The sequence below is a fragment of the Leptonychotes weddellii genome, chromosome 8, assembly GCF_054177405.1.
Source record: "Leptonychotes weddellii isolate Sample4059 chromosome 8, ASM5417740v2, whole genome shotgun sequence".
Classification (NCBI taxonomy): Eukaryota; Metazoa; Chordata; class Mammalia; order Carnivora; family Phocidae; genus Leptonychotes; species Leptonychotes weddellii.
In genome coordinates, this window is record NC_138376.1 from 117,693,494 (window position 1) to 117,716,666 (window position 23,173).

A 23,173-nucleotide genomic window follows, 5' to 3' on the forward strand; every position below is an offset into this window, starting at 1 on the left:
AAAAAAAAAATGTTGTATTCCTATCTAAGAATAAAGTTTATCTGCCCATTTTTTCACATTTTTTTCTACTCAGGTTTTAAAATGTTATTTGTTGAGATTCCAAATATTTCATATCTTGTTGATATTACAGGTGGAAAATTATTATTATTTCTCTAAGTTGTTTTCTCTTTGTACATGGCAAAGTTATGGATTCTCCATTTTTTTTTTTAAGATTCATTTATTTGGGAGAGAGAGAGGCAGCAGAGAGAAGGGGGAGAGAAAGAATCCTCAAATGGACTCCCTGCTGAGTGTGGAGCCCAACATGGAGCTCGATCCCAGGACCCTGAGATCATGACCTGAGCTGAAATCAAGAGTCGGATGCTTAACCAACTGAGCCACCCAGGTGCCCCTGGATTCTCCACTTTATTTTTTTTTTAATAAGCCAGTCATCTTACTAAATTCTTCCATTGCTTCTAATAGTTTTCTGTTGATCAGGTTTGATGTTCCAGACCACATGAATTACACAATTAGCAAAAAGAACTGAAAATATGTAGTTTAGTCTGAAAAGAATTGTCATTACACTGAGTAAACAGAAGCAATCAGAGTGTATGTTCATCAAGTTTTCACCACAGTATTGGTATCCTGTCCCCTGCCAGCATCTGACTCACACAAGAGGTTTCCCTGGTACTGGAGTTCTCAGACCACACCCCACCCTTTTGGCCCTATCTTCTCCCTCCTACACATTTTTCGTCAGGTTCTTTTTCATCATTCTTTCTTCTACCGAGTTATTTCCATCCACATGTAGGCACGCCATTACTCTTCTAATCTTAAAATGTTTCTTAAAGCTTATCATTTCTCTGCCCCTCTTCATAGGGATATCCTCGGTCACTTGTGCTCTCCTCTCCAATCTGTCCGCTCGTCCTCACTTTCATTTCAGAGTTGTCTTGGCTTTCTCTACTCAACTGGAATGGCTGCTGTTGACTTCACCAAAGACCCACACGTCATGCAATTCAGTGGTCAGCTCCCAGTCCTCATCTTGCCCCACTTACCTGCAAGTAGCTTCCAGGAACCAAACTCTCTATCTTCCTCTCACCTCCCTGGTTTCTCCCTTTTACTCTCTTTTGTGGGCTCCTCCTCCACATCTTCCAAACCCAGAGCACTGGAGTGGTCCAGCACTTGATTCCACGACCTTGGTCTTCATCTCTCCTCAATCCTTTGGAATCTTCTCAAGCCTCATGCCTTAAGGACCATCTAGATGCTGATGACTCCAGTCTAGGTCTCTCTCCTGAATTCCAGCCACTATGGGACACTGAATAGGCATTTCAAACTTCACTTGTCCAAAATTAAACTGTTGACCTAACTACTATTTCTGCCCCCACATCTGTTCCTCAGATAGTTTTCACCTTCACAATTATCCAGAATCTAGGAAGTTCTTGTCACCTCAACCTCCATATTATGTCTTCTAACTGGTGCCTGAGCTTCCACCCTGGTCCCCTATAGTGGATAAAGGCTGATCTTGTCACTTCTCTATTCCCAATACTCCGGGGTCTTCTTATTTCTCTCAGGGTAAAAACCAAAGTGGGTACGATGCCTATAAGATCCATTGTACCATGTCCCATGTTACCTGTACCTGGCTTCATTTGACACCGCTCTCTCCTTGCTCACTCCACTCTAGCCACAGTGGCCTTCTTGAACAGACCAGGTGGGATGACCCCACCTGGGGGCCTTTGCACTTGCTTTCCCCTTTGTGTAGAACTCTCTCCTTCATATCTGCATGGTTCACTCCTTCAAATGTAACCTTAGGGAGGCTTCGTTGGTCACCCTGTTTCGGACTGCAAATCCACCCAGATTGCCTTTCCCCATCTACCCACCTTATGGTATCTCACCTGTGCCTCTTATCATCTCCTAACTTAATATATAATAATGTGTTTTAATTTTATTTATTGTTTGTTTCCCCCAACCATAATCCTTTGAAGTCAGGAATGTATAAACACGGGCCTATAGATACAAATATAGTTATTTTCTACGCTCCTTCGCTCAGTTATATAAAATAGCAGCTGACTCATAGTTGCTTCTCAATAAATGTTCACTTAATTGTTGTATAGGATAATAATAGTAATTTCTAATTTTTACAGATTAAAAAGAGCAAAATTAAAATACTAGACAGTATCAGAATGAAAGATGCATGAGGAGCAGTCTGGGTAAAAGTGTTCTTAGATTCTTACATTGACCTCGAAGAAGATTAAGAAATAAACTTAGAATTTATTAGGTATGAGTGCTAAAGAGTAGATATTGGGTAGAAAAAGCATTCAACCACTTAAAAATAAAGGTTAAAAAGGAGAAAAAAAGAATAGAAAGAGGAGAACAAAAATAAAAAACAAAAAGTAAGATAACAGAAGTCTACACCGATCAGTAATCCCAGTAAACTTAAATGGACTAACCCTGCCCTTTCAAAGTCAGAGATTTTCTGATTAGATAACTGTTTAAAACAAAGTACAGCCAAATGTTTTTTTAAAGAAGCAAATCTAAAACAAAAGGACACAGAAAGGGTGAAATCAAAGGAAAGTTAAAGGACACACCAGGCAAGTATTAGCCCCCCAAAACTCCAGTGACATAAAACAGAAATCATTATTCGGGAACATTAAGATCACCACGTGAGAGTAAAAAGGCTCCATTCACCTAGAATATATGACAATATAAGGTATGAACCCTAAATTAAAAAGTCTGAGTATATCTGAAAAATAGAATGTAGGAGAATAAAAGAAAAATATTAAAATGTTATAGAATATCTTAATCTATGTTTAAATACTTTTTAAAATATTCTATTTGCTGAATGTAGGTATTTGTTTTCATTTTCTTTTCTTTTCCTACACCTCAGACTTCAGGTCTACGGATTCAAACAGTCCTTACAAAACCTATTTGAAAATCAGTGCCGAAGTGTGTGTAAAGCAGATCCGGGCGTTAAGTATGCATCATTCCCCAACTATTCCTTTAGCGATCCAAGGCACAGAAAAGGCCCGGAACAATGCAGGAGGATTGAGCACTGCTGGAGCACTGGCTTGCTGAGCGTGGCTGGAGTCCTCACCTGGATGTTGAGCTGTTTGTCATGCAGTGCTCTCTGCAGTTCCAGGAGGCTCCCCTTGAGGGTTCGCAGCTTTACGGCCAGCAGCTCAGCCTCCTCCTTGGTGTGAGCCTTGCCCTCCAGCAGCAGGTTTTCGTTGTGGACTGAGAGTTCTGATAAGGCCACCACCTTCTGCTCTATTTCCACCAGCATGTTCTGGAGCAACAGAAATGAGGATGAAAATTCACACATCTTGCTGGCCTCGGCAAAGATCCTTTCTCATGTCGAAATACAACACTTCCTTAGTCTTTCACCAAAAGAATATGCCTTTGGGTTTTTTCCTACTTTTCTGACAGACCTGAAGAGTAGTTATAGATTTTTAAAAATTCCTTGAGCTTCCTAATTTTTCTCTTCTTAAGATTAGATATTGTATAATGGAAAACACGTTGGAAAAGCACACGGAAAGCGTATTTCATATAGCCAACGGATAAGGAGAAAAGACCATGCCTTTGTATTATCCCATTATTGTGACTGTTTTATCATTTTAGTGTTAGATTGTGATGCTTATGACTAATAATAGTAAAGATGTCATATGATCAACCCTTTCTTGTCAATTTAAAGATGATTTTCTCTTTCAAGACATTGCTTTTTTTTTATTGCTGCTCTTATTTCTTGATTTTAATTTTTTTTGTTTTTTATATAATGTACTTTTAACCTTACATTTCTAAAAGTTTTCATAAGAATTTTACTTTCACTTTCTATGACAACTCTCTAGAGCTGCCTTTTCTTTTCAAATAGAGGCTAAGTTTAGAGAAGGAGCAAACTAGTCTCCCTTCTTCAAGGTAAGATTTAAAACAAAAACTAAAAAAGACCAAAATAAAAACATCAAAGCTAAACAATTAACAATCATTTTATTTTTTGCAGAAATCATTCTGTTCTTATATTCTTTAACTCTGAACTTTTTAAAATGTACTATCTAATTTATATTTAATCAAGTAATCAAGTATTTTACTAATGAGAAAAGATATTTTAAGTCAGAAAAACTGTCATCAACTAGTAAGAATATATGTTGGAACCAAAAAATTAGAACTAAATGGAAGCATGAAATGTTTAATGAAATGGAGCTTAACGGATGATTTCCTGAAGACTATTTTTTGAGAAACTAATATAATTATGTGCCGGACAGACTCCTCTATTAGGCACAGCTGACACAGTGCTGAGAGCTCATAATACTTTTAGAGGCCCAATAAAAATCTTAATTTTAATTTCTTCTAAAATCAGAAGGAAAAAAATGAATATAATAATGAGTATGTATTAATAAATCTACCCTGGATCATATCAGTCTTTGTACCAAAGCAGTTATAAAATAAAAATATAATTTTTAGTATTTTTATAGAGGAAGAAGCCCATAGAAGCAAGGTGCCCAGGGCCCCAAAATTCATAATGAGACTCTAGTAATAGCCACACTCCTAATTACATGACTGGCTTAAATACTACATTTGAATTGACCGAGGAACTGCTGTATACTTGTGTGATTCCATATGCTTCTAGTTTCTAAAAATGTTGTCAAAATACCATTTCAATACTTCATAAAAACCCTGAAATATATTATCTGAATTGTGGAATTTATGCATAGCTACAAAAATAGAGACATCCAAAAGGGATAGGTGGGAGTAATGGTAAAACATAATTTTGGAATGCTAGTTAGTACATGTGCTAATTTTAAGCACTAGCAGGGAACGTAAAAAATAGACATATCTTTCCAGCAAGGAAACTTTAGGAAAGATGATATAAAAAACAGAAAACATTCACACGTGGTTCTCTATTCTCTCCCATCCAGGCAGAGAACAACAATGCTTTGAATACACATAGATAAGCTGCCTAGAGAATTTAAAAATCCAAGTTATAATGATCAATATCACAATAAGCCTCAAATCATAAAAGGAATGATCAAAATAGCATACTATATATTAAGAAAAAAGATAGTGTTCATTCATTAATGGTTTTTGCATATTTCCTGATTCCAAATAGGAGACATATAAAGTTACACATACTGATACTTAACCCTGCAGATTAGTAAGTCTTTCTAGATACTTGCTAGTTTGTTAAATGAAAGAGCTTCTAGATATACTTCACCCACATGTGAAGTCTATTATGTTGGTAATCATTGAAATTCAGTGACTGGTACATGGGACATTATCTAGTCTCTATACTTATACATGTGTTTGCAATTTTCCATAATGAAGATATAAAAAATATTACAATAAAAACCTTAATATAATTAGTCCTTACATTAATTCCAAGAGACCTCACATCAGAGGAAGTATTTTTCTGCTCCAAAAGACAACCTTCTATGTTCAGTCTGTCTGCCTATAACTGACAGTTTTTCCAAGTTGTCCAAACAATATATCAGAATTAGAACCAATATTGCAACAGAGTACCTAGAGACACCTCCTGCTGTGTTTATCCACACAGTTTATCCACAGTCTGATTCACTGATACTAATTCTTTTCATTGCGTTTGTAGTTCTTACTAGCCACTAAATAGAGATACCATAAGTGTTTTTGGTATTTATGGTCTTTAAAAAATGTCCTTTAGGAAGCTGAAGATTTTCTAAAGAGTAGATACTACTGGTAAATTTTTTCAAAAGACTAAGTCCAATTTTGGATATCATTTAATCTTTTATAAGGTATTGTTTTTCTACTCTCTAACCATATAAAATATACAGATTGTGAAAAATCATATATCCGTACCAAGTCTTTTTACTATTATGTTTTCTGTAGTTAAACAATGTACTTCATGATGTTGACATATTCCCATATTCCTTCAAGACCATTTTTGTACCTGGCAGTCCACCAGCTGGGCCTCCATGTCCATAGGCTCTTTGGCTGTACCCAGTGCGGTGTCCAGAGTAGCCTTAGTGCTCAAGAGCCAGTGGTCCAGCTCGTCAGCTTCACAGCGATACCTCTGCAGAGCCTGTTCCTGTCTCTGTTCCTCAAGCTGATCATTTAACTTCTCCTAATGAATTAAATAGAATGTAACATAGATCACCATGAGGTCAAGTCATTAGGATTCAACACAACAGAACCAGGTTCTTAGTCCTGGTTGTGCATCAGAATCACCTGTGAAACTTAAAAAAAATTAAAAATTAAAAATTAAAAAAAATACCTATGCTTAAGCCACAACCTGGAGCGATAAATGAGTTTCTGGAAGTGAGTCTCAAGATTGGTATTTGTTAAATGCTTCTCTGATGATTCTAAGGTGAACCCAGAGTTTAAGCTTCTTGCATACTATGGCTATGGCACTAGGCAGATAATATAAATAATGGAAACTGACCAAGGATTAGAACAAAACAAGGGTGGAAGACGGTAAATGGCAATAGATGCTTTACCTCAATGTCTGGGAAGGTGTAAGCAGTGGTGGGGACAGAGTACCACCATGCAGTTTCAGGCAAGTGATTCCCTGCAGGAAGGGGGGTTCAGTGGTATGAGTTTCTTGGGTGAAGGCAGAAATTCAAATTTTTTGGTTACCTCTCTGGGTTTTCTCAATGATGGTAAATAATTCATATTAAAAAAAAAAAATCCAAGCCAATCACTTCATTTTAAAACTCCTCAAGGATTTCATAGCATGATTAGGGACAGTAGTAATGAATTAAAAAATTAATTCTTAAGACAAGTACTGTAAATACTTTATTTTAAAAATTATTTCATTAAAAACTTATTATTGTTATTTTTAAATTTCTGGGCTCACATTAGAATCACCAGAGAAGCTTGTTGAAAATAGAGATTAAATAAAGCTGACACATTGATTTTAAGCGTCTCCTAAACAACAAATAAATGAATATATGATTTGACTAATCTTATAATAGGTAAAGCTGGAAAGAGCCTACACACAATAACAGGTCCGTGTTCAACTGAATTATAGCATAACCAGCAGCTACATAAATAATCTTAAGTTCATATAATAAGAAATGTGTTGAGAACTGATCATGTGCCAGAGAAGCTGCTTGACCCTGGAGACACCAGGAGAGAGATACTCTAAAGGTCCTTAAGAGGTTTCTAGTCTAATCAAATTTATAGGAGCAACATATGAACATTACATATGTTTAGGGCCAGGAATTATAACAGAACAAAGAAAAAGCAAAATAACTCATTTAGTAACCCATGTTATCATCACTAAAATTTATCTATTAAATAATGTTAAAGTTAAGTAACATGAGAACCAGAATTACAAAACTATTTTCATGAACTAATGTGCTCAAACTGGCTAAGGGTGACTAAGGATTTATTCTTCAGAGTATTAGTAATACTGGTCATAAAATGCTCTTATTTAAATTTTTTTTTTTTTTTTAAGATTTTATTTGCGAGAGAGAGAATGAAAGACAGAGAGCATGAGAGGGAGGAGGGTCAGAGGGAGAAGCAGACCCCCTGCTGAGCAAGGAGCCCGATGTGGGACTCGATCCCAGGACTCCAGGATCATGACCTGAGCCAAAGGCAGTTGCTTAACCAACTGAGCCACCCAGGCGCCCCAAAATGCTCTTATTTAAACAGAGCAAACCATTATGCAAACCTTTCACAATTATTCTTCCCAAGGCTCACGTCTACCAAGTTTTGCTTTCCACATTCTCAATTTTTCATGCTGAAATGAGCCAGGAAGTGGTGAAAAGACGCATTCATGGCTACACAGTGACTCAGTGCTCTATTCACGAGACCCTCCTTGAGACACACACAATACCAGCTTCTTCTGAGTGGGAAACTATAAAAATGTAGATCACGTAAATAACCCGCATGCTTGTCAACACAAGTTGGAGAGTGAAGGTAGATGTGAGGGGCACCTTCAGAGTTACTTGTTACCTCTAAAAGTTGCCGCTTCCCTGAGGCCTTCATCTTGATGGTGGACATTCGCTCGGCTAAGACGGTGAGTGTGGACTGCAAGGCCAGCTGTTCGGCGGGGTCGGACTCGGGAGACTCGGACACCAGCTCCTCCGCAAGAGATGACTGGAGCTCACTGATCTCATCTTGAAGCATGAGAATCTCATCCATCAATGCCTGTGGAGAAGACTGTGGAATCACACTCCTGTATGTATTTTTTTGGCCTGAGGAATCACATCCCTAGCTGAGTCTCACATTGAGATTAGTGAAGATTCTTCACGGGCAAGTCATTTAACCAGCAAACAGGGGTCCCACTAACCTAAGTTCTGAAATGAAAGTACCAGAATGAATGCCAGGACATTTCCGACTTCAAAACCATTTGTGTCCCTATTGTAAATGAATTTTAACAAGTTAATTAATCCTTCTGACTTTCAATTAGGCTCATCTGCAGTCCAAGAAGAGGGGGCATGCTCAGTCTGAGTCTATGATTCTATGTTGAAAACAGAATTCACTACTTTCTTCCTCAACATGATTTTTCCCCCTCCAAATTTCCCCAAGTCTGACACAGCACTACACTTTAACCCAAAGCTTACATGACACAAGACCAGGGAGATCCGTCACCTGTTTCTATGTCGTCACCCTCTCCTCATTGTCTCCTGTCCATTGCTGAGGCTTCAAATGCTTTCTAATGCTGAACACTCACAGGGGTGTATCCCTTACCCAGACATCTCTCCTAAATTTTAGGCTTTATATTCAACGTACACATTTCCCGGGTATTTCCAGTGCGATACATACAAAGCTTGCTTCCTCCTCTGTCTTCATCTCAGTGAAAGGTGACACTCTCTCATTGTTCAAGCTCAGGACCTAGGAGTCACTCTTCACACCTCCTCTCCACTTGCCACATCCAATCAACACCAATTCCTCCACGACGTATCCTGTAGGTCTCCTCTGCCCCACCCCAAGTCACAGCCAGCTCTCTTACTGAATTGCTCTAATGGTCTACTGGTCAGCTCTCCTGCTTACGGGCTTACCTGGCCTCTCCAGTCCAATCTGCACAAAGCAATCCCAGTGAACTTTTAAAAAGGTAATCAGATCCTCTCATTCCCCTGCTTTAAAATACTTAGTGGCTTATTGCCTATAAAATAAGAGCCAGACTCCTTGCCCTACTTGTATGTCTCACCACTTCCCGCCCTGCTACCATCCATACTTCCTGCTCGCGACATTCCCGCCTTCTGCACTCACTCTAGGACCTTCAGCTCTTTCAGGCAAATAGCACGCTGATTTCTTTATTCACATCCATCACAACTATATACATGGTTTTTATTTCCCAGGTTTTGGTATGTTATGACTTGCTCTTTGACTGGAATCTTGACAGGAGAAGTTCTTATTTAGGATTTGAGTGGTGTGTTAGAAAAAACAGGCCTTTTGGCTAAGACCAAGTGTAGAAAAAACAGGTGCTACTACATGAGGGGCCGCCAGGCTTCATCTTTACTAATATTTCATAGTTTCTCATGTACCCAGACTTGCATAGTTCACAGCTCTGCCATAGGACTGTGGGCTTCAGTGTAAGCCCAGGGCCTCCTCGGAGTGGGCTCTCAACGAATATTAGAAAACAAAACAACAAAAACACCTTCTCTTCTCCTAATATCAAGTGTCATCATACTCAATTGATTTTTAAAATATTTATATTGAAGTTATTCTATACATCTAGAGAAGTGCGTGACTCTTAAGTGTATAGGTCCATAAATTTTCACAAACTGCATATACCCATGTCCTGCCACTCAGATCAAGAAACAGAACAAGGACGCCACAAGCCCTTTTGACCTCCTCCCTGTTACCACCTCCCTCCTTCCCAAAGATCACCACAGTGTTACCTGTAAACATCACAGATTACTTTTGCCTATTTTTGAGCTTCATAAAAATGGAATCATGCCTGAGGTACAGCTCTGTGTCTGGCTTTTTTCCTTCCCTGTCATGATGATGAAAGTTGCTCACGTTGCATGTAGAAAGAGATGGTTATTTTCATTGCTGTGTGGTACTCCACTGTCACCTGGTTTGTGGATCTTTTCCAGTTAAGTCTTTCTAGTGGGTTCATAGTACTATCTCACTGTAGTTTTAATTTGCATTTCCCTGATGACTAATGAGATTGAGCACTTTTTCCTATGCTTCTTGGCCATCTGGATATCCTCTTTTGGGACTGCCTGCTAAAAATCTTTTGTCCCCTGGAGTCTTTCCTTTTCTTATTGATGTGTAAAGTTGTTTCTATATTTTGGATAGGAGTGTCTGTGTTCCTTTTGGTTCTGTGTATTGCAAATATCTGCTCCCACTTTGTGATATGGTTGTCCCTTAATAGGAATGACTTCCCTCCTGCTGCCTTTTGATAAAATGAAGTTCTTTATTTTATTATAGTCTAATATATCAGCATTTTCCTTCACTGGGAAAGTGAGGGTTAGGTTTGGTGTCTTATTTAAGAGATCTTTGCCTACCCAAGCTCATGAATGTATTTCCCCATGTCATCTTATACAAGAAGATACTTTAAATAAAGTATGGCCCACGAAATAGTATCAGTCTGCAAAATGCTTGTTACCAATTCATGACAAGACTGAGATACTGTATGTGTCAAGAAACTTTTAAAGCAACGTGACATTGATATGTCCAAGCAGTATCTTATTTTATTTTGCTAAAATACTGGTCTGATGGGTCAGAAATTTCAAAAATTAAGTACCACAGATAGTTTGAGAAGTTCTATTTCAAAACTTTTTTTTTTTTTTTTTAACCTTCATATTTAGATCTACAATACACCCAAACTTAATTTTTGTGTCCCGGGTAGGCAGGGGTCAATTTTTTTTTAAATGTGGATATCCAATTGACCCTGCATGACTTATTGAAAATACTATTTTTCAGCCATTGTTTTGCAGTATAATATTTGACATAAACCAAGTGTCTTCGTAGATGTCTGTGTCCTTATGGCTTCTAATTCTGTTCCATTGACCCAGTTGGGCTATCTGTGCCAATACCACACTATCATAATTACTATTGCTTTGTAAGTCGCTCTCTGGTAGGATACATCCTTCAGCCTTATTCATCTTCTTTGCAGTTGTCTTGGCTATTTTTGACCCTTCTCATTTTCAATATATATTTTTATACATTTGCAAAATATTTTAATTTTTTAAAAGATTTTATTTATTTGAGAGAGAGAGAGCAAGCGAGAGTGAGCAGGAGAGCCAGAGGGAGAAGCAGACTGCCTGCTCATCAGGGAGCCCAATACGAGGCTGATCCCAGAACCCCGGGATCATGACTTGAGCCAAAGGCAGACACTTAACCAACTGAGCCACCCAGGTGCCCCTTGCAAAATATTTTAGAATTAGCTTGTCAATCTCCACCAAAGAACTTGCTGGGATGCTTTAATGAGACTGTAATGAATTTAAAGACTGATCTTGTTTGTTATACATTCAAAATGCTTTTTCTCCAATAAATTATTTTCCACTAATTCATAACCATTTTTTCTATTGTCAAATACATAAAATTCATATTATTTGGTCTCTTTTAAAGGCTTCTCCATAACTAGACTGACCCCATTATGTCTTTTTTTTTTTTTTTTGCACCGATCCTCTGTACGAGCAAGAAGAGCCCCTCTCTATCTTATACCATGCTCACTCCCATTCTCTACTCTGTGCCTTTCTTCACATGTGTTTATGTTTATACTGCCTCCTACCCATTCCTGTTGCCACTACAAATTTTTAAGATCTGTGCTTCCCAAAAGACCTGATAGAATTTCCTTTTATCTACTTCCCATCACTGCAACCCACAATCCCATTGCTTTTTTTGTACAATGTGTTGGTAATTCACACAAAAAGCACATTTTTAAATCATATATTAATGAGAAAGTGTGTTTTTTTTCAGCTGTGCACATAGTAGGTGCTCAACGCATCTAGCTGACTTAATTCTAACTCATGATAGGTAAAAGAGGTATCTGAATCAGGAAAAGAAAAAGCCACCTCCTTGAATCTCAGTGGAGTTGACCAAGCCAGTGTGCAGTGAGGTCACCAGCTTCTGTTTCAGGCTCACGATGTTCTAAAACAGCTCTTTGAAGGTTCTGGAGTAAGGAGTAAGGGATTCAGGAATCCTGGAACTGTTGGTTTTCAGGGTCAAGCTTCCCTATTCACGCTTCAGTTTACTCTCAAGGGACAGTGGATGTTTTTGGAAGGTAGCTATAGTTTTCAACTTTGAGATCAAGCAGCCAAGCTTACCGGAGATGGGGTTTTCTCCTGAGGTAAAATGGTTTGAAATCAGATAGAGGCGGTGGTCGAATGACACTGTGAAAGTATTAAATGGCACTGACTGCACACATTAAAGTGGTTAATTTTATGTGATTTGAGTATTTAAACAAAGAGATCCAGCAGTCAAATATGTCTTCACCCCGTAACTCTGTCTCCCCTGGTGACCAGCTCTTCCCTTACAACATCCGACTTAAGACTAAGAGAAGGAGGGGCGCCTGGGTGGCTCAGTTGGTTAGGCGACTGCCTTCGGCTCAGGTCATGATCCTGGAGTCCCGGGATCGAGTCCCGCATCGGGCTCCCTGCTCGGCAGGGAGTCTGCTTCTCCCTCTGACCCTCCTCCCTCTCATGCTCTCTGTCTCTCATTCTCTCTCTCTCAAATAAATAAAAAAACTTTAAAAAAAAAAAAAAGACTAAGAGAAGGAGAAGAAACGCACATCCTTGGGTTTCTGACTTGTTTTTACAAGGAGGATATGTGCATGATGCTTCTGTGGTTTAGAGAAGTACCTTGGGCTTCTCTAAAATGACTTACCTCTGGGGAGAACATGAAGTTCATGTTTGGTTTAACACCGAAGGTAAACGTGAACTTTACTGTGACTTTCAGAACTATCAACACTAGCACAGCTCGTTTCAAACTTGGAGTTGTCATGCATATTGAAAAAGCAAAAACAAAAACAAAATCACCTCAGAGCCCTGCTTACTACCCGTCACAGAGCTTAACGTGGCAAAGAGAGCACATACCCACAAAGCATGAACTGCCCATGACCACGAAGGTCCCTATCAAAGAAGGCTTATCACTTAGAACAGCCACAAGTCAGCTTATGAACTGCATTAATGCCTGCATTAATGACAAGCTAAGATCTACCATACAATTTAGAGAAGATAACAGGAAAGGCACAGCACTCCACCCAAATTCAGTAGATTTAGACAAATGTTTAGAGGAAAATGTAGGGATCAGGATAGCTCTTTAAAGAAACATTAATACTTCCGAGAGAGTGTTGGGAAAGAAATAACAATTTAAGTGTTTCTATTAATTTTTGGAAAATATAAAAAGCATACCGGACTTCCTCACCCACATCCAGCTGGAACTTAGAAATAGTAATTCTACAACAGTTCTTGGAATTTTTAAAATGCCATTCCAGAAGCTAAGAACCAATTTAGACTTTGTGATACCATTAGCTTTTCACGTGGGCAGCTCTGTCCCAGAATTTGTAGAACATAGGTACAGACGGCAAAAGTAGGTCAGGTGGAAAATTTTAGATTTGTGATCATATGAAAAATATTACATTATTTATATTTTCTTTGCCTCTCATCAGAGCATTAATGTAATTGTTAAGTTCAGATGATGGATAATCATCATGGCATTAGCTCTATCTCCTCACCGCTAAAATTGTTCGCATTACCACTCCCAATTTAGAAAGATACAGAAAGTCAAGTAGTTGGCTTCATTACAAGAAAAGTCACAGATTCATTTCTAATATTTAATACTTCGCATTAACGTGCAATTTTGAGTTTTCTCCATTAAGTCCCTTGAAGAAAATAATAATTCTGCTCTACATTGTTCATGCACGTCAGGTAATGGTGACTGGGAGCTAACCTGCATTTTCAGTTAAGATCTCTGGAATGTCAGGGCAGACTACCAGGATCCTATTCTCATGCAGTTCCTAGATCCTGGGGGGACCCAGTGAAGGATCTTGGTGAGATGTGGTCAGTCACCTGGCACACTAGAATGATGGGCCTTGAACAAAGGCAGAGATGACCCTGAGAGTAGAGAGAGTAGAACTATGTAAACTCTCCCAGGAACCCCTGCTTCTGATAATCTGAGCCTGTGACACTCGAATTCACTCTAATGCAGCCTTTGGATAATGTATGCCAAATTCCTTTTGAATGTTTAGAGGAAACTGTAATCAAGTGGAGGTGAGTGGTCCTCCCCCTCCAGGCAGAGTGCCACATGGGGCTGGGCGGGCAGAGGAGCAGAGAGAATCCCGGGGAGCACACTGGTGTGACAGAGACAACACCTCAGATGACAGTGAGGGGGTGGCAGCTGACAACGTGAAAACTGGAGTGACAGTTTAAGAGGATGGTGGCACTCGGAAGAAAATTGCATTGTAAATCGTCACCCAAGTCCCTGATTGTCCTCATGTTTGGTCTGGTCCAGGTAAACAAATACTGACTTTAATCTTCTATTTTTATAGCACCCTGCCCAAACCAGACTGACTATGGATGACTTTGGGACAGCAGAAAGCCCCGTAGAAGGCAGTTTTACCAAAATAGGGCCTAAAAATGGGTGCTACACTTTGGTCTCTATCTTAAGAAGTCACAAGAGTGTCAAAAACCTGAAACCACTGTTTCTCAATATGTTGTCTCTAGATGAAATGTTCTCATTTTTGTGTTATACTGTAAGGTCCTATACTGTAAAAGAATGAAATTTTATCTTAGGCTATACATATGAACAACCAATGTATTCCAAGGTTATCCTGGGTTCCAAAAACAAAGTACAGAGTTTCACTCTTAAAGCTGATAAATGTCCCAGTACTTGACAGATACACATATCATATCATGCTTTTATAGCACTTAGTTTGCATCTAAAATACCTTTCTTTTCCTCTGCCTTTTATAGGGTCATTACATGCTCCTTTTTTCTGCTTGGGGTCAGGTAATATTTCCCCCATCAGTGTGACTGCATATTTAGGTGAACACCTCAGTACCCTTGGCTCCCAGTTATACCTGATTGTGCATTAATAGCACACTTGATCATATTGCTGAAGCATTAACTAGATTTTAATATAGGCACTTTCTTAGCATGCATTTTAAATTGATGCATTTTTAACACTTTTCTGAGTTAGGTTAATGTAATCATCTCTGTTTCTCATGTAAAGCTAAAGTTTTGCCTAGTTTATATAACTTTTTAAAAATTGATTCAAGTCAGGGACAACTCTAAGAGTATAACTTTGAACCCCTATTCTTCAACGGCTTCTTTGTCCACTAAGCCTGAGAACTATTCTCTAGTGATAATGGGAAGGTAGCTGCTAGGCACACACTGGCTAAATTTCTTCAAAACAACAATAACCAGAGAAGGGGGATGCGGTGTACATTTTATTCCTACAACAACAGTTCACAACAACAATAAAATAATGTGGCAAGTAGTAGGAAATGCACTCTGTTTGATAAAAGTAAAAAAGAAATACCAATGCATGCAGCTTTCTTTAAGTTCAAGGTCTGAATTTCTATCCTCCTCTCTTAGATCCCTCCCTGAAGCAGTGGTGGAAACAACCACCATTTGGAATCTTGTTTACTCTGTAAGAACTGATCTTAAAAAAAAAAAAAAAAAAAGTCAGTCTGCTCTCCCAAACACATGCTTGGGCCGCTTGGCTGGCTGATCAGTCACAAGAGTGCACCTACTTAATCATGCAGGAAACTGAAGTCATTGCTATTTTTACCTGATGTTCAGCCATCTGGCTTTCTGGACTTCTGCCGTGCTCCAGACTCTCACTGAGTTTCATCTCAATGGCCTCCATCTTTGTGGAGATGGACTGGAGGGAGTCCTGGTACTTCTGCTGGCGTTCCAAAGCCTCATAGAGAGTTCGCTGCTTTTCACTGATCTGCAGAAGAACAGGATATTACCAAATGTTTCCTAGCCCCTTATCTTCTAGATTACAACATTTCTTTCCTCATATGACATTCTTACCTCTGTGGCCCAACAGAGGGTATTCAACAGTGTACCACCGAGTGTGTAAACTCTCTGCATGTGTTTCATAAGACAATCGCTAAGGTAATCTGTGTCTGGTCAACTTAAACAATTCCACGTTTCAGAGACTTACCACATTCTTTAAAGTTTCCCAAGAACGCTGCAGATCATCCAGTTTAGCAGTAGCAGATGGCTCCAGCCCTGGTTCATAGAACTCCTGAGATGGCAATGTGCTGGGGTGGATTCTCGAGGCATCGGTCTGCAACCTCTCGGGAGATAGCGCTTGGTAATAAGCAATGTCCTGTGGGTACAAAGCCCAGTGTTGGATTCAAGAGGAAGACAAAGTAAACATGCTCTGGGTACTGTCTGTCATGTGGAGGAAAGGTTCAGGACTCACCTATGTCCCAGGGGGCTAGAAATTATAGAAGTTAGTATAATTCTTGTGACAAGAAGAATTTAAAGATCATATCAAAGCACATTACAGTTGCTTTTGAATTTTGGCTTCTATTAAAAAACGAGTGAATTTACCAATATTTCAAGTTGCCAAAACTCATTCTTAGTTTATATTCAGTAAAATGGAAATACAAAGGATTTGAATGGTACACATGTTTAAAGCTTGATTAACTAGTAGGGCAAAAAAAGAGAATCTGAATTATCTATTTCCTAACATGTTGTTTAATGCATTGATTAAAGTTCTACATAATTTTAAAAAGGACTTTATTTATTTATTATTTTTTAAAATTTATTTTTATTTAAATTCAATATATAAGACTGATGAATCACTGATCTCTACCTCTGAAACCAATAATACATTATATGTTAATTGAATTTAAAAAGTACTTGATTTAAATAAAATTAAATCTATAAGTCGTTTTTAAGATATAGCCAGATCTTCAGTATTTGTGAGTTCATTATTCACAGAAATTAATTAAAATATTTTAATATTAAATAAAGGAAAATGTAATAACTTAGAAGTTAAAACTACTCTAAGTAACAAATAATAAAAGGGATTCCTTCTAATCAATTCCTGGAAGTACAGTAGAAATAAAGTGAACGATGAAAAATAAAACTTTTGAATATTTTATTAGTTTCTTGGGATATAAGTAACATTACATATTTTATAGTATTCATAATGGAATCTATTCTATCAAGACATGTAATTCATGTGTTTTCAATTGTTTCTATGCTTATTTATGTATATTAATAGAAATTGAATTGGGGAGTAATGTTTATATTCTGGGAATTTCTATTATAAAGTTCACTACTTTTACAATTATACTATTGAAGATAATTATGTGTATGAATTTAAAATACCTCAGCTTTATGGATAATAATGTCTTGAAGAAGGTCCCAGCCACTGGGGAAACCAAAGTAATAGCAGGAAGGGGCCTGGCGTTTGGCAGGATTGTGTAGTAGGAGGAATTCAGACAGGAGTCTGACACCTGAGGAGTCAGGACAACTGAGATTCCAGTGGAAATTCTCCTCGTAAGTAGCTCTATAATTGGAGAAAGTCACTCACATCTCATGCATTGGTTCCCTAATCTGTACAGCACTGGGGAGTTCTGAGGATTAAACGAAGTCATATGTTTGAGTGGCCATGAGGCCTTCTACCTATTTTATTTTTGTTGAGACTTCCAGATAAGTCCCCAACCTTAACTGAAGGAATGTGGAGACTGGTTCCTCTTCATTTGTCATCCTGTCACCATCCTGAGCAGATTACCTTGCAATTCTCAAGTCTTTGCTTGGCTCATTCCCATTCATGCTCCCCTACTTTCACCCCACTTCAGTCCTCCACACCCTTGAACATGACAGCCTGTCATCATTGACTTGGTTCACCCCATGTGCACTTGGGGCTATGTCTAAAGTTACTTAAACCCTTCTCTTGCCAACACCTTTGCTCCTTCTCCCCTTAAACTCTGCTTTACCAACACCTGGAAAATCCCAAGTAGGACTCGATCCAATTTTACTTTCCAGAGTGCATGTGTACACACACACAAACACACACACACACACACTCCACACACACGCACAAACAGCTGAAACCACTGAGGAGATACTCCTGAAACTTCTCAGATTTCTAAAAATCTGTCTATTCTCAGACTCACCTTTATCTTACACTTGCCAGTCTCCTTGCTTAAGGATAACCCTCCCACCTACTCCCAGAACCCCATCCACCTTCACTTTTTCAAGGACCTTGGTCCATTAATACCCTTCTCTTCTCCTTGTTGACTCTTTCCCCAGCATATAAATAGAGTCAAATCTTTTCAGTCTAAAAACATCTTTTTTGGGGTATTTTTCTTATAGGGTATCACATAATAGAAAAGTCCACAAATCATAACATGATGGGTCACCACACATGAACACACAGTCACGATCACCCTTTCTTCCTTTTCTCCCTTTCACTTGATAATCCAGCTTCTGCAAATAGTAGTTTACATTTGATAATGTTCACTTTCTCATCCTCACTCCACTTCTAAATACCCAGCCGAGTTTCAACCCTAATGACTCTTTTACTATGAAACAAAATGATTGTTTTCAGCCCTTCTTCTGCCTGACCTTTTAGAAGCATTCAACACTTCTGCCCATCCCCTTCTGGAAACACTTTCCCTTGAATCTGTTTTCCTTCTAGCTCTAATCATTCAAGCTTTTTGTGTAGTTTGTTTCTTCCCCTCACTCTTAAATTTTGGTTATTTATAAGCTCCACACTCACATACTCATTTGTACATTTATATCCCTCATGCTCTTCAAACCAACATTTCCCAAAAAAATAAAATAAAATAAATCCAGATGAGAACTGAATTTAGGAAAAAAAATAACATTCTATCCACCTTTCAATAAATGGAACTTCAACTCACCAAAGCTCTGAGCTTGGGATTTATCCTCTATTTCTTCTCTCCCTTCCCATCCACTGCTTATTTAGGATGAGTTCTATCAACACATATCCTTGCCACAGCACTGGTTCAAGTTCTAGTTCCCAGGCTGCAAACTGGCAGCCTGCAGGCTACCTTTGGCTTGCATACATTTCACCTGGCTTATGCAGTGTATGAAATTGTTGAAAATTTCATCGAAGTAGGGAGCCTTTATAAGAATCCAGATTCACAGCTCCTTTTGCAAACCAGAAGGTACATAAGCCTGGACTCTGTATCCACATGGCTCCAGTAATTCTAACAGAGGAGAAGCTGCCTGGTGTATGAACAGAGGTGCTGCTCAGGTCCTCTTCACCCCCGAGCCTGTTTCTCTCACGAACATCACCAGTCCTGGCCCAGGCATCAGAGTGTGCAACTTCTGTCCCTCACTAGCTTCTCTGGTTCTGAATCTGTCCATCTCTATTCTATTGTCCACACTGATCCAGGATGAGTTATTCTAAAACCTACTTCTATACATAGCTTCTAGTTAAATTCTCCCTGTGGTTAACTATTAGCATCTGGATGAAATTCAGTTTTTTTGTGTGTGGCATTCAAGGTCCTGTCCTTCATGATGTTTCCTTCACCCCTCTCAGTTTCTTTTCTCCCCCTCTCCCTCCTCCTCCAAATCTGGTTCTCTAATTATACTGATACTATTTGCAGTTGTCCGATGGGTCATCCTCCTTCCAGCCAGCACACCTTCTATACGTCCTTCCCGTTGTCTGAAAAACTTCACGTCACTCTAGTGCATACCAGCTGCCTAACTTGTTCTCCTTTCCTAAAGCTCTGGCTGCCATCTTTGACCCCCCTGAACTCCCGGGTCAGGTGCTTATTCCAGACCATCCTCACCATGCAGTTTTCCCACTGTCATGGCACCTGTCCCCTTCTATTGTGATTACTTGCCTGCTCTCATCCAGACTGTGAGCTCTCTTAAGACCGGAGTGAGCTTATTGTCTTTGACTCTGAGCCTGAGTCTTTTGTCTTTGACTCTGAGCATGTCGTAGGGTGTCTGGCAAATAACAGGCAGGCATATATATGTGTCCCTAGTGAATCGTACATGTAAAAACACTTTTATAAACTTTATCATTTTATATACACAGAAGGTAATACTATTACTGTCCCCAAAGAAAAGCAAAAAGTTGCTTTAAATGTAAAAATTCTAAATTAAATACTCTATTATAAATAAAGAAGCCCCTCAAAAGAGTCAGAAAAAAACAACTGTGTTATTTTTTAAAAAAATTCTTTTTTTCTGGTTCTTTGTCATGTGTGTGTCTGTGTGTGTGTGAGAGAGAGAGAGAGAGAGAGGGAGAGAGATTGTGGGTGTGTATGTGTTTTGCTCAGGCCGATTAAACAGAACTGACAATTCCTGGTTTCTTAAAAGCATTTGAAAATATGGCACCTTTTGTAGATGAATAATTTGTATCTATTTGAGGACTACATAGATTCAATAAAATAGAACCATCAGTTCCATAACTACTAAGCAGAGGCAATAACTGGCATAATGAGAGATCATCCTTTGACACGGGTCTCTTATTGCTTTGTGCCTAAGTTATGAGAGTTATTATCCAGTAGATTCCTGAGGGAATACATTTGGAAAACTATCGCTACTATTTCATTAACACTGTCCAGGTTAAAGAGTACTTTCAGGCTTCACATCACATTGAATTTTCAAAATTTTGTGAACTGAGGAGCACTGCTTCTCATTACAGCTGAGGCTGCTAAGGGACTTTGCAGGCTCTTTCAGCTTACCGCAGAAAGGCTGGGACCCGTTCTGAGTCTTTAACCCGGGGCCTGGCACTCTACCTGGTACAGGATTGCGCTTTTCCAACTTTGCCTTCTGTTGACTCTACCGAGGAGCCCGACTCTTGCTTTGCTTCTGCAGCAAATCTGGGGGCTGCCTGGTGCTTTCCACTCTCCAGTAAGCTATACCGTTCCACATTTTAGCTAAGAGCTACTGTCAGAGGCAGAACACACTGACTGTGGGGTGGGGTGGGGGGGGAATCAGTTATATAATGAAGATCTACTTACAGAAGCAGCAAGCCCAAAAACTTTTTTTAACAGCTGCAATTTTATAAAGCAGTTATATTTGGCCGCCCCTTGAAACAGTTGTGCACATTCTGTACAGTATTTTGAGTCTGAAAAGTGGAACTTAGGGGGATTCTAAATGTCCTCCTCAGCTTCCAGAGATAGCTTGTTGGCCATGTTGGAGTATTTGTTCATTTTCCTCTGACTTATATTACTGTATGAGAAGAATACCATGTGGCCATAATGATAGGGTTGATCTGTTTCAACAACACCAAGCAGAACACATTTGCTTTTTAACAGCCTCCTCTGAGTAAAGCTGTCTGACATAAAGACAGTTTTTGCTCACCTGCAGTATCATATAAAAGTATACTAACAATATGATTTAATTGATGCTTTCCTTTGATGGGGGGGGGTGCCAAAATAGATTTAAAACAAAAATCTCACTCATAATTTTAGGATTTGATTGAGTTTGACAGCTAAAGTAACCATAATAAAAACATTTGCATATTTTATCATTCATCAGGCTTTTTCACACGTACACTGAAAGACACTTTACAAGAAGTATCACTGAGACTGATAATCTTAGAAAAGGGCTATTCTTCCCACAGTGTTCATCTCAAGGCCAGTGTTTACTGTTCAATTTGAAAAATTTAAGAACATTAAGCATATTATATAGGGTAATTTTTTCCTATACAATAAACAGCTGACTATAGCCATATTTCTCTGATTCTAATAACATCTGTGACTACAGGGAAGAACACAACATCAAAGAATGAGTAATATGTATTTTAAAATCAGAATTTGAAGAACAGTTTCCCCCAGAGTGCCCTGAACTTCTCCCTTTTTTGTTTTTCATTTCCTCTCAACACTTTTGTTATTATTCAGTCCACATCCATCTTTCTTTCTAGATTATAAGGTCTTTGAGGGCAGGGGCAGTGTTGTCTTCTCCTTTATTACCTACCTGTGACCCAGCACAAGATTTCATGCCATGCAGGTGCTCAGAATGTGTCTGATGAATGCATAAATTGATAACTTCTTAGAGCTATAAACATTTTTACCAAGAGAATTGTTTTATCTAAAATTTTCAACAATTTTATTTTCCTCCTTTGGGGGAGGAGGGTTTTTTTTTTTTAATCACAGAAATACTATTTCAAATGCTTCTGCTTTAAAATAGAAATAATTGTAATTGACTTGTAATATAGCTTATAGAACATTTGCTCCGTTTAATGCTTCTTTCTTAATAATAAATCCCAACTCCTTTGAACACTTACATAATTTCAGTCATGTAATTAAACTTTTTAAAAGCTATTTTGGCTAAAGGAAAAAAAAAGGTATTACTTAATGTACATTAAAAAGTTTTGGCTATTGTAAAAGCATATTTTTTATTTCCATCCAGTATTTTTCATGAAAACTCTGACATATTTAATTCAGTACAATCTAAATTTAGCAGAATACACGCTAGACAGTACCACATAACAACAAGGTATTACCTCCACTTTATAGGAAATAAAATTTAAGATTATTGATTATTAAGATTATTAAGATAAGCAAAAAACACAAGTCTACTTAGGCATTCCAATATATACACTGGCAGACAACCCTTAAATTGGTTGACAGTAAATAAAGAAAAAGTATAATATGGTGAGCAGAAGCTTTTCATCTTCAAAATCTGAGCTGGTAAGTGGCAAAACCATGTTTAATGAACGTTAAAATACAAAGAGATCATATTATTTTACAATGGTGACACAAACATTTCATTTTCTGTTAGGATGCAGTACTCCATTACAGATAGCTGTTAGAGACTAAATGCCTTAAAACAGGGCTTTCTCCATCTATAATTTCTGTGACCTGGTTTTTGCCCATCTCACTGCTAGCAGCCCAGAAGAAGAGCAGATGTGCTGAGCCGAGAGTGGCATCATGTGACAATCACGGTTTGTGCAACTTCACACCTAATGGTGTGTCCCTCAAAGTCCAAGGTTCACACCCACAGTCTATTAAGAACAGAGAATGGAGTCCTGCAACCATCCAGAGATCATAGCTAGAGGAATTCCAAATGGCTGGTACCTGGTTAACTGAAGCATCTGTATTAGCCACAGGTGAAGGGGAACGACACGCAGGTGGAGAGGAAATTTCACTGCTGGTTCCCTCCTCCCCAGACTCCTCAGTGACAGGTGACAGCAAAGTGTGACAGCGACCTGCAGTCATCTATCACATAAAATGTAGCCCAAAGGACATGAACATCAGTTAGCTCTGTTAACAAAAGACCTGGTCTGGCACAGGTCAGAACACAAGTAATAATACAGCAAAGGTGAGAGATACAGAGACCCAAATCTACATACAAATTCTGTGTTAGTATTTAAAAGTTTTGTC

General features: G+C 38.6%; 1 protein-coding gene across 2 annotated transcripts in view; it reads right to left on the bottom strand.

Moving 5' to 3' along the window:
• Positions 1–23,173, bottom strand: part of SYNE1 (spectrin repeat containing nuclear envelope protein 1) — a 429,147-nt gene that overhangs the window by 132,088 nt on the left and 273,886 nt on the right. The window contains exons 92-97 of one of the 2 annotated variants that reach the window (XM_081829165.1): positions 22,868–23,008; positions 16,009–16,176; positions 15,628–15,789; positions 7,894–8,088; positions 5,885–6,058; positions 3,065–3,256 (exon numbers count right to left, since the gene is read on the bottom strand). In XM_081829165.1, the coding sequence (XP_081685291.1) occupies positions 3,065–3,256; positions 5,885–6,058; positions 7,894–8,088; positions 15,628–15,789; positions 16,009–16,176; positions 22,868–23,008 (1,032 nt within the window). Of the gene's footprint in view, positions 1–3,064; positions 3,257–5,884; positions 6,059–7,893; positions 8,101–15,627; positions 15,790–16,008; positions 16,177–22,867; positions 23,009–23,173 lie in introns of both variants that reach the window. The other variant, XM_081829163.1, reaches the window with a different exon arrangement.